At 37.8% G+C, this 12346-nt stretch overlaps 1 protein-coding gene across 5 annotated transcripts; it reads right to left on the reverse strand.

The window, feature by feature from the left end:
- Positions 1-1648: 1648 nt before the first annotated feature.
- On the reverse strand, positions 1649-11470 carry LOC118822112 (protein ILRUN-like). 5 transcript variants are annotated; one of them, XM_036590970.1, is made up of 6 exons: positions 11194-11470; positions 8364-8518; positions 6490-6687; positions 5050-5342; positions 4376-4435; positions 1649-3778 (listed from the first exon to the last, which is right to left on the reverse strand). In XM_036590970.1, exons 1-6 carry the CDS (start codon positions 11349-11351, stop codon positions 3743-3745), a joined length of 900 nt encoding a protein of 299 aa, XP_036446863.1. In that variant the 5' UTR covers positions 11352-11470; the 3' UTR covers positions 1649-3742. The 5 variants fall into 5 exon arrangements, with proteins under 5 accessions (XP_036446863.1, XP_036446862.1, XP_036446861.1 ...); XM_036590969.1 differs by having other exon boundaries at positions 1649-3781; XM_036590968.1 differs by having other exon boundaries at positions 1649-4435.
- Between the last annotated feature and the right edge of the window lie 876 nt (positions 11471-12346).

The following is a 12346-nucleotide window of genomic DNA, read 5'->3' on the forward strand; positions in this document are numbered from 1 at the left end:
TGTGGTTTGGTGTATGTGATTGTTCTTAGGCATTAACTCCTTAGAATCCCAGATGTATTACATACTAAGGCTTATTATTCAGTAACTACAGGGACTTCAGTGCAAACTCTCTGTGTTATTGTTATTGGTTATATAAGTGTATATGAAACTCTGGGCCAGCTGGTGAGCCCTGGCCAACAACCCCAATGTTTATGCCAGTGGTGCCTCAAAGGGGAATTCCACCATTTTTTTAAAAATTTCTGCATAATTCATCCATTAAGATGTAGTCATTCAGAGTGGTTTGGTGTAAAGTGCTCCGTTCTAGAGAAACTGACCGAGTCCGAATCGTTCACAGTGGTGGTGATAGGAACCAGACGTCTGAAGAGTTTAATGCCGCTAAAAGTTACTTAACAGAAAATTGTTACATGAAATGATGCAAGACTGCCCGATGCCTTAAACATTGTTTTAATAGTTTTGAGATAAGTTTTATTTTTACAGTATAAGGTAAACTAGTACCCAAAGAAAACTTTTTCACTATTTTACCATCATGAGCTTTACATATAAGAACTCAGAAAACACATGTAGGTTCACTGGTCATTTTGGATAGTGAATAAAATGGCTATTTTGTGACATTTGGTTCCCATCACCACCACTGTAAAGAACTTTAAGTCGGTACATTGAACCACTTCACATCAAACCTTTCTGAATTACTTTGTTTACTATTCAACAACCAAATTATGCAGAAAGTTTGAAAAATCAGTGGTATTCAACACCAATTCAATATCCAACATCTGCAGAAAATGCTGGACTGGATATTGGATGAAAAAAATATACATTCAATCCTGTAACAAATCCAGCTTTCAACTGTATTAAAAATCTGCACTTTCATGTTTCATGTATGTTGTTGTCTCTGTACTTCCTCTTGTGGGTAGTAGAGAGTTTGAGCAGTTTCAGTATGATGGCCTACTTTAAACTCATCTTAACTGAACAGCTTTAAAAAGTTTTCAGTATCTGTATCAGTTTCAGAAATAATGCTGAGATAAAGTGACATGGATAACTTGCAAAAGTGATTAGTGCACATTAAAATCTAGGGTCTACAGTTCAAAATGAGTGTGTGGACTAAACACTTGAGCTCTTAAAATGACAATACAGAGTGTGGGTGTAACATCCAGAAAGAGCACTTCATTCATACCTCCTGATACACAGCACTGGTCAAAAGTCAGAGACCTCCGATCAATTATTTCATTTCCAGTCGAAATTACCATTAAGTACAAATCATTTCTTAGCGTTGGGAGAAAAAGGCAGTAAACATATATTTAATTTGTCCACTTCTTGCCTTTATCACAGCTTTTATTCTTTTCAGGAGACTTGCTTTCATATATTTTCACACCCCCAAAGTTCAGTCTTAGAAGTTGGTTGCATTTTCTGATTCTCACAATCCAGGTAATCCTAAACAGAGTCAGTGTTGTTGAGCTCTGAACTCTGGGTTGGTCAGTCTATTGTTTTTAGAACACCAGCAGCTTCTTTGTTTGATGTGTCTGTCTCCTTTTCTCTGTGAGGGCTTCTTGACTACACAATGGCTGCTTTGACTGGAAGTGAACTGAACGAAGGGTGGTCTCTCACTTTTACACAGTGCTATATCATAGCAACAAACAACATTAGAAGCTCAAAAGCTTAAGTAAGTCTTTAATTCCCTGGGTCAGTCTTGCACGGCTACAGAAATGACAGCAACGGAACTTCATAAAAACAGTAAACTACATTCAGCAAATGCAATCAGCATTCATCTAATAAATAAAACTACATTTAAATGCAAAGTATTAGGCAGTGGGATTAAGTGAAATAAATGCAGTATCACACAGCAAAGACAGTCAAACAAGGAGCTCTTTTCAAGCCTACCAGCTTAACTTTCTTGTATCTGGCTCCCTCTGCTGGTAAGACAGACAACAGCATGTCTGCAGTGAACCCAGACAGATCATTCTGCAGTGATTCAGACTGTGCTGATAATAGTGTAGCATTGCCTATTGTTCTTTTTATCAAAACTGCCACTAATCAAATTCAAACAGGGAAAAAAATAGAAATTCAAGTAAAGATCAGTAAATGAGTAAGCCAAACAAAATTGTTTCACATGGCTTGTTCCTCAGTGGCACTTTTTTTTTTTGCACAAGCAAACTCTTAGCACCCCCCGGCCTAAAACAAGTTGCCAGCCTTTTGTAACACAGCAATGAATGGTTCTTACTTGAACGTTCCTTCGATCCACTATGAATATTCAACCTGATTGTCAATGCAGTTTGCCAGTGAGTGAAGCATGGTTCATGTAACCCCCATTGAGCTATTACATTACCAGAGAGTTAAAACAGTAAGCGTAGCATCAAACGGTTGACCTTATCCTAGTACAAACCCTCACTGGCAATTATCATCATCGTCTCTGATGAAAGCTTGGAAATTAAAGGGGAATTCCACCAACATTTCTAATTCTTATTAAAATGTAAACAAGGTAATTCAGAGCGGTTTGATATGAAATGGGGCATTCCAAAAAAACTTCAGCGGTGGTGATATGAACCAGATGTCTGAAGAGTTTAATGCCTCTAAAAGTGACATCACAAGAAGTTATTACATGAAATGGTTATGAATATGTTGCCTCATGCTTGAGATATTGTCATTAGACAAGATTTGGTAGCACTAATAAGACTAAGACTGCCCTTTTAAAGGTAGATGAGTTTAATAGTCATTAATCAGGTCATACACACCTTAAAAATCACAATAAGCAGTTACAACACATAAAAATGGCAACAGTGGCCTGATGCTTGCCTAATAATAAGCCCACATTCAGCTACACTGTTAAACCTCAGATCTTGCTGGTTGCTCATACTTTCTTCTCAATCACTCATCATTTGCATAACATCTACAGCATTTGGCAGATACTCTTATCCAGAGCGATTTACAATTGTAATCATGATACAGAGGCAGGCAAATGTAGTGCTGGAAGTCTTGCCCAAGGACTCCTACTGGTATAGCACAGTGTGCTTGCCTAGCCAGGGCAAGGGCAATTGAACCCCAGTCTGCCTTGTGGAGGGCATTGATATAACCAACTATGCTATACAAACTAAACTAAATTACTTTTAAACCATTCATAAACCCTTTTTAAGGACAGTCTTATTGTAAAGTTGTACCAAGATTTTGGCCTAAAACATATTTTTTAAAAATCCATTTGTGGTGGAGTGGTACATGCACAGTGTTATGAGCCAAAATAGTCCCCAAAGAAAAACGATTCCTTCCTATTTTACCATCATCAGTATGAACACATAAAAAGTCAGACGACACGTTTACGTTCATCAATGGTTTTAAATAGTAAATTAAACTGTTTAAAAAACAAAAAAAAATATCAAACCACACCAAACAACTTTGTTTACATCTCAGTGATTGAATTGAAAGGCTGGAATTCCCATTAAAAGTGTCAAATAAAACAAAGAAAAGGAAGTTTTTCCCCTCCCTCATAAAATTCTCTTAAAAATTGATTCTACAAGCACTCCTCTTAAATTAGCATTCACACATGCATACTCAGGGGGGCCGCTATTAAATCCCTGGGTATAAAAACTCTAAATAACAAAATCCTGGTCATTATAATGATGATGGTGCCAGGGGGGCGGGAGGGGAAGTCAGTTCGTCAAAGTGTCTTTAAGAATTCTGCGTTATGCTTCTCCCTCCAGACAGAGTGAGCACAAGGCCACAGTTTCATTCATTACTGAATGATCAACATCTTGCTTTAAGAATCTCCAAACGGGTATGGTCCATACGTAGGCTGCTGAAATAAACAGAGAGAGAACATCTTCAGTTAGAAGAACTTGCAATTAGGAGTGAAACAACACAACATATTGTATTCTTGTATATCTTTCAATACAAGCCTCTCAATTCAACACACATGTACTGAACAATACATTCAACAAACTCATTTTGATACTGATTATACTGCATGTTGCAAAATAATAATTAAACAAGCCCACAATGAGGACAGACCCTCCCTCCTCTTACAGTATCGCTTCCTTCTTACCTCAATATTGAGAGCAAGGAGGAAAAGCACCCTCCTCATAAGCATAAATTAGGTTGTGTTTAGCACATTATTATAATATGCTGTACTTTCATAATGCTGGATGCTCTAATGAACCAAAAATGAAAACATTAACGTAAGGCTGATTTTCAAGGACTCCCTATTTCTGCTGTATCAAAAAACATTGAATTGAGACAACGCTGTATTTTATGTATGAATTTTGTGAATCAGTACATCCATACATGTAAGGTGTACATACTTTAACCACTTAAATATCTAACTTTTTACCACATAACTTCATGGAAAACAATAGAAATGCAAAATATGGGGCCTACTCTGGGACATACTCACGTACATATCCATGCTAATGCTGATGAGGATAAAAAAAAAAGAAATTGGGAGTAGATCCATCTGCATTACATACAAAGACATACAATATTTATTTCTAGAGGGTAGCACATGCAATAAATAAATGAATAAAATGAAGACATTTTAGTGTAGTGGCCCCGCATGACAAGTCAACACAATAGGCTTGATCAACTTAACGTGGCACTGTGCAGATCGATCACAGCTTGGCTCGAAACAATGCATGTCTGTTTTTACGAGCCTCGTCCTTTTTGGGTAGACCAGGAGTCACTAACGTGATTCAGAAATGGTCAGCATGGTCACAGATTTTCTTTCCAACCAAGCAGAAGCACACCTCACACAACCAATCTGGGCCAAGTTTCCCAAAAAGATCTTAATGCTAAGATCATCTCAACTGGCAGAGAGACTGTGATACTCGCTCTACCATTTAGGAAACATCTTTGTGCTATAATGCTTTTGGGAAACCCAGCCTAGTTGTCTGAAGATTGAGACCAACTGATTAAACAAGCGGAATCAGGTGTGCCTCTGCTTAATTGGAATAAAAGCAAGCATAATTCATCTTGAACAAGCCCGATAATTGGCCACACTTCCAAAGACAGAGACAAGGCCACTAACATCTATAAATCCAATCTAATTTGTCTCCAGCCCGCTGAACTCACCTGATCATATGAAACTACTGATGAGTTGTTTTGCATGTTGTCTGGTGCTAAAGTTACAGAGCTATTCGACAGTCCATTCTGTTCTGTTTGCATTGGGTCTTTAAGGCCGCCATCTGGGAGACTGTTGCCATGGTCACCACTCTGCTTGTTCTTCTGTGGGGAGGCGAAGGGGTTGTAGTCTTTCTGGACGTCGCGGTTAGGCTGCATGTTAAACTCGGCTTGGAAGGAGGACAGTTGCTGCGTCACACCCAGGAGGCCCCCGACCTCCACACTCAGGATCACCCATATAATATCTGCAGCAAAAGAAATAAAGGTGAGAGAATGCTTTAAAAGGTGAACTCTAAATTTCCACACAATTTACGTGTAAACGTAGTTATAAAGACACAAACAGTCATTCAGTGTGGTCTGATGCTCCATTCTGGAGAAACTTGCCAACTCAGAATCATTCACTGAGGTGGTGATTGGAACCAGTTGTCTAAAGAGTTGAATGCCTCTAAAATCTGCCTCACAGAAAGTTTTTACACAGAATTGTTGAGTCCACTGACTGGCTTATGCTACACCTCACAATTTCTGTTTCTCTAAAATGATCAATGAATGTCCCGACTTTTTTGGAACATGTTGCAGACATCAATTTCAGAATGAGTGTACATTTAAAGAAACAATAAAGCGGATCAAATAAAACGTTAAATTATCTTATCTTTGTATTGTTTTTGTTTAAATACAGGTCACAGTGTATTGCCTGTTTTCTGTTTTTATCTGAATTTTATCTACTTGTTTTTTGGAATAGGTTTTGTACAAAGAATGTGACGAAAATCTGTCATGACACTAAATTTATTTTCTCAAAAAAATCAAAAGCTTCCAGTGTACGTTTCTGTGATGTTGCAGGTATCATTAACCAATTTATCTGCTAAAATTGAACGGAAAACATCAGTCATAAAATTTTTTCAGACAATTTACATTGACAACATTTTTGCACATAAAATCCTTTGGATGGAAATGGAGCTAATGTTGTACTGTGTGGTTTTCTTAAAGTACACACTTGGGTGACATATTTCAGAACTTAGCAAAGGTGTGCAGGCACTCGTTAAGACTGCAAATGTTGATACATTTCCTGTCTTTGTGGCGCAGGCAGTTTCCAACGTTCTTCCCCGAAATTCCCTAAAAAACGTGTTAGAACATCACCGACTTGTTGGCCTGTGTGATACCATGATGTAATGAAAATGACTAAATCCCAAACAGTCGTTTCCATTCTAGCATACAGTAGATCACGTTGTTCGTATACCTCTGTGGGTAGAGTGTGTGAGACTCAGATTACCCATGGAGTGACCCAAGGGCACAGTAGAAGTGGGCAAAATCCCTTCAGTCATTTCTGAATCCTGCAATTAATACCCTACATAACCACAGAAAGGCCTCTATGTTCCTCTATATGCTTAAGAATACCTCCGTAGAAGAGTCCCGTGGCTGTGCACATCCTCCACTGTCCCTGGTACATTCCTGGAGCAACAGGACTGCGCATCTGCACACTGACATCATACATCTCCTGAGGGTCCAGTGAACGTACCATTACAAAGTTGACATGGCCAAACTGATCCCCGCCAATGTACTTTAGACACACTCCCGGTGGCCAGGATTCTGAACCTGCAGCACAAAAGGTACATAATTATGTGGGCAAATGCAGGGGCCATTTCTGCAAGGCTAGCATCTCAAATTGGAAACATTTTATCAAAACATTACAAGATCAAATGAAACTAAAATTGCAATTAGGGATGTAATGATTCAGTAAATTCGAAATCTGGTTGGGTGGAATACGGTGGTGTCTCAATTCCATCTATGCCAAAAAAAGTACACACCATGAAATAATGATTTATATTGACAAGTTAATGTCAATGTTAATGCTTCTGTTTTCATATTGGAGCATTTCACATCATAAAAGTACAATATTAAAAATTTAGAGTGGCACAGTGGAGTTCTGTCTGATCCATTCAGATGTGTGCCTTAGCAGCACAGAAACAATAAACAAAAGCTGTGCTTTATAGTGCCCTTCATCTAATGTGCTAGTCATGAGTCATAAGAACATGTCAGCCCCAAATAGGGGTGAGTGATGTGGCAAAAATAGATAATTCAGAAAGATACTTCAAGACCATTTCACGATACACAGTACGCATTGTGATGGTACCAGTAGTGCTACATTTAAAAAATGCTGCCAAAGTACAATGATTTTAATTCAATGTTTCCAACACTTTACAGCACTAAAAATAATTTAACAGGATAATTATTAGAGGTGCATTAAAATTTCACGACTGAAACATTTGTTGATAACAGTGAAACATTTCAAACACAGGACCACAACAAAGAATCCAAATGTGATTAAACACAGAGTAAATCTAACACTGATTAAAAAGCTGTTTTATTCCCCCTTTGTTCTCCTGCACAGTCAGCACAGACCAGTTGAAACACTTTGAGCAGCAGCAGATAAACAGTGAATAAAAAAGTCAGCTGAGTGGAACTATTTCACATTCTATAAGAAACGTCAGACAAGCAATTATAAACACTGTTCATCCCGGGTATGAAGAGACTGTACAGGGACTTTTCCACTACAGTTCTGATACTTGAATGACATCCTGCTCGACACGCAGCAAACAGGAAAACAACAGAAGCTGAAAGGAACATTCCTGCAGGCAGGCCAACACCATCTGTAGCTACAGTTGTTGAAATGACAAAAAAAAAAAATTATAAATGGCAGCTAAAGCACAAAGAATAAATTAAAAAATTGAATTCTTTGCTTTGAATGACCGACAATGGATTTCATGGGCACACTCAGTACCCTACATACTGTTATAATGTTTTTTAAACTGTTTTTATACACTGTCAGCACAGTTTTGTAATACTGATACAGATTTTATCCATTGGAAATGTGGATTTTATCACCTCATAGTTTTTATGTTTACATGTTTTACATTTTACATAACTGCAATTGTTCTGCTTATTTCAGTTTCGGCCAGGGATTTTTGTTTTGGTGCTTCACTACAAACACTTCTTTCTTTGTAATGAAACACGCAGTTGTTCTGTGTTCTTTAAGTACTGATGATATCTACAATACACACATAAAAACATATGACACAATGTGACAGAGTTTTGTACAATAATGATCATGATACATTGCTACAATACATATGGTACATTGCATTTTACACCCCTAATTTCTACAATATTTGAGTTCCTGTGTTTCCAGGAGGTAAAAGTTTTAAGACCCTAGTTTGAAAAGCTCTGTATCAGAATCTACCTTGAGTCATCGTGAGTTTTAAAAGCGATACCTGTGTTTTGTATCCTCCAGGTCTTGGTAAAAGGTGTATCTGGTGGAATGGACTCTCCTTCTCCAATAGTCACATCTTTCACAAAAGACATCGATGGAGCTGTAATGCTGGGGCTCTCAAAGTCATAATAAGCTCCAATCGCAGCCTGCAGGTTCCTACAGAAGAATGAAACAATAAAATTTAATCTCTGGAAAACTTCTGTATTCAGAAACCTGGAAAGTATGTTAGCATAAAACATAACATTAAATGGGCTGAACAAACAAAAACACTGAACACATGATAAAACAGCATCTGTATTGAATATATTAGTAATGCAATAATCTACTAATTATTTTGATGGTTAATTAAGTAATGAGAGTCTTTTAAAAAATGTCAAGCAATAAAAGTTACCGAACTCAATATGTAGTTTTTTGAAGATTGTACGGTAATTTTGAAAAGGCTTTTCAAGACCTAAAAAGATAAAAAATACTATGCAGCAAAAAGCATAAGCAGATGTGTCCATCAGGCTCTGTTTGTTGTGAGAGAGAGAGCAGTTAGGGGTTTTAAAGGGCCCATATTGCGCAAAACCATTTTCATTGCTATCTTAAGAGAGTTTGCTGTAGCATGTAAACATTATTAAAGTTTTATTTGCCATTTACTCCAAGGGCTCATGCAATACTGAATGTCTAGCTGGAGGTTTTTGATGTAACCAAGGCCACAGCTTTTTACATAAAGGCGAATATGAATTAAGATTTCACAGCTGATGAGACAACTTTATGCAAAACTCAAAACTGTAGTTTCCCTTTTTGGAACAGACTGAATCTTCGGCAACGGTCAGTGGGCACACACACGTGTTGATATAGAGTCAAATTCCTCGACTGTTCAGGCTTATCTAATCTCAAACGGCCCGATGGGCTGACGTTACAGTAACAGTGCGTTTATAATGTAGCTTAATGATTGCACCTTCCAATAAAGAACAAGGGGACTTTCACTGCCTTTTTAAAATGTCTGTGTAATTAAATCATGAAGATGTAAACAAAGTTAATCAGAGTGGTCTGATGATGCTCCATTCAGAGTCAGAACTGTTCACAGTGGCGGTGATAGGAACCTGTGTTTAATGCCTCTAAAAGTTACCTCACAGAAAGTTATTACAAAGTCATTACCCAAAGAAAACTCTGTTCCCCTTTTTTGCCCATTTACCACTTTCAACAATACAAATAGAACCTCAGGGGGCATGTGCAAGGTCACTAATAATTTTGGACAACAAATAAAATGTCTATATTTGTGTGGTACATATTGTGACCTACATATAAATACAATACATTTACATGTCAGTTCAGTTTTCTAATAGGCGCTGTTAAAAATTATGGAGGAAAACATGTTTCTTGAGTAACGTGTTATTTATCAGTCATGCTGACCTGTAAAAATGAAGCATTTACACAAGCAAAATAACCTTACCTGTTAAAATATCAAAACGTTGATCAAATATTATGTAATACAACAAGGGTGACTCATATTTTGAAATACAGAGTCATATGGAAAAGTTTGGTCATATTACATGTTCGTTTCTTTCTTTTTTTTATTTTTATGCATTAAGTAAAAAGTTAACAAATCCTTTACAGCAAACAAATTTAAATAAGCCATGTTATTCTGCAAATTGTAAAGAATAATTTCTATCTGTTATTAACATATTGTAAAATTCAGCAAACCAGTATGGTAATTTTTTTAAATTCAACAAATAAACAAAACAACTGCGCATTAAAATGCGCTCTCTGTAGATGATATGTACTTATTTTCACGTAATTTGACTAGGGGTTCACAAACCTTTGCATACGATTGTAAGCTGTTCTAACTTGCTTATGTAAATAGCTACAGGTAACGTTAGCAATCTGCTAGGACGCCGCGAGGTTCCGTTCCACCTTAAATAGTACAGCAGTTACAGGCGGGACGCTGGACAGCTGGCAGAATGCAACTGCAGCATTTAAGGTAGAACGGAATTGTTTGAATAAGATGGGGAAAGCTGGTCGCCAGCAACAAGTTGGGACTCAATATGATTATATTTCCACACAGCTATAGTTTTAGACTAAAATTAGAGACATGATTTGCTTATCTTGCCAATATCGACCAGTTTAAAACACCAACGTGTAGATAAAACGGAGATCGCAAAGGCTTGCATTAGCAGCTAGCCGCTTAGTTTACGTTAGCCGAGCTAGCTAACCAGTGGGACGCTGTGTAAAGCCAGTTTAGCTAATCTTAGTTAGCTAACACAATTTGTTAAAGAAACATTAAAAACTAAGAATTTTATTCAGTGGGCAGTAAACATATCTGTGGCCACGTCGGAGACAAGTGCAACTGTTAACACTATTTTATCAAGTACCTAAATTTAATTTAGCTAACGACCCGAATTTTTGTCAGTTAGCTAACCCTAGCCAGCGTTAGCTAACTGGACAATAACAAACGAGGCTGAAGTTGGCTTCCTATTCGTGAGCTTGTGGTTGGAATTTTCCCGTTCCACCTTAAATGGTGCTTCACTTACATGTGACTGCTGCACCATTTAAGGTGGAACGGGAATATTCGAACAAGAAGCTGGCAAATTAGAAGTCGACTTCAGCCCCGTCAATAACAAACCATGCACAGACTTTAAAACATTTCAAAACACTTAACTGGAAAGGGACAAACAAGAAATGGCTTTAATTAAGCCCAAACCGACTAAAATACAAATGAAGACATTATGTGGCACAGTATATGTAACGACATTTCTTACTGTAAGACTTTCTATTAAGTTAGCAGAGCGGGCTGCTGTTTCACTGGAAGGCTGAGTTTGGTAAAGGCTGAACACCGCGGCACCCACCAGTTCGTCATGTCCAAGAAAAAGGCGCAGCCGGCGGGATTGAGCTGAAACCCGAGCAGCCTCTGAAACTCGGTGATTAAAATGTCCTTGTCCGTCGTGCCCATGCAGCTGAATTTCTGCACCAGATCCAGATCCATGTCCGTCTCCATGGCCTCCATTGCGGGACAGCAGAGGGGAATCCTCTCTAAAAATCTACCCCGAGGCTTCAAAGCCTTTTAACTGGATCTTCACACACAGGCTGATGACGCATGCGGCAGGACGGAGGGATCCTGTACGTGCGCCTGAGAGTCAGGGCCGATGCCACTGTTCGATACGGTACCGAGTAACAGTGCGACTACGACCAGAACCTTTACGTTATACGGAGCCCCTAAGGTGACACGATGATTATTTTTTAATAAGGCATGGCTATTAATTAATATATGGAGGCCACAAATGAATATGTTTAGGATATAAGTTAAGTTTCTCATAACTCGTGGCCTCAATATATTAATTTGTGGTGTCAGTATAGAAATATGGTTACTGAATATAGTACTATGTATCCTCAAAACAGTACTTTGTGGCCTCAATATAGTAATATATGTACTTGATATAGTAATTCATGTACTCAATATACTAATAAATGTACAGAATATAGAAATTTGTGGTCTGGACGTTTTTTCCCAGGTATTGTCTGTTCCCAGGTGTTGTCTGTCACCTGTCATCTGTGTTTCTACAGAACTCAGTCTATGTATTTGTTGATTGTTTAATGGGATGTTTTCTTTTTTATTTTTTGAAAAACAAACATGACATTTCGCAAGAAGCTCACTGCCTCCAAGACTGAATGAAACACTGTTTCTGTATTTTTCTGCACTTACTTCAGAAATGTTTTAGTATGTGTCCATGAAGAAGCTCCCTCATGTGAAAGGTAAATAGGGAAATAGTAGATATTCATTTATACACAATTTTGAGATACAGTCCAGTTAGTATAAAAGACTCATGACACAACACACAATCATTGGAGATTTTTGTTTATTTTGTTAATCCTATGTTTATTTAGGAGTGACAGTAAATGATGTTCTGTGAAGTTGAGACTAATGAGGTTTTTTAGTGATTTCAATAGATTTTACTGTCCAGAATACCGGACATTGGAATTAGGCACATCTGCAAGGTGAAA

This window comes from Colossoma macropomum, unplaced genomic scaffold, assembly GCF_904425465.1.
Source record: "Colossoma macropomum unplaced genomic scaffold, Colossoma_macropomum, whole genome shotgun sequence".
NCBI classification, from domain to species: Eukaryota; Metazoa; Chordata; class Actinopteri; order Characiformes; family Serrasalmidae; genus Colossoma; species Colossoma macropomum.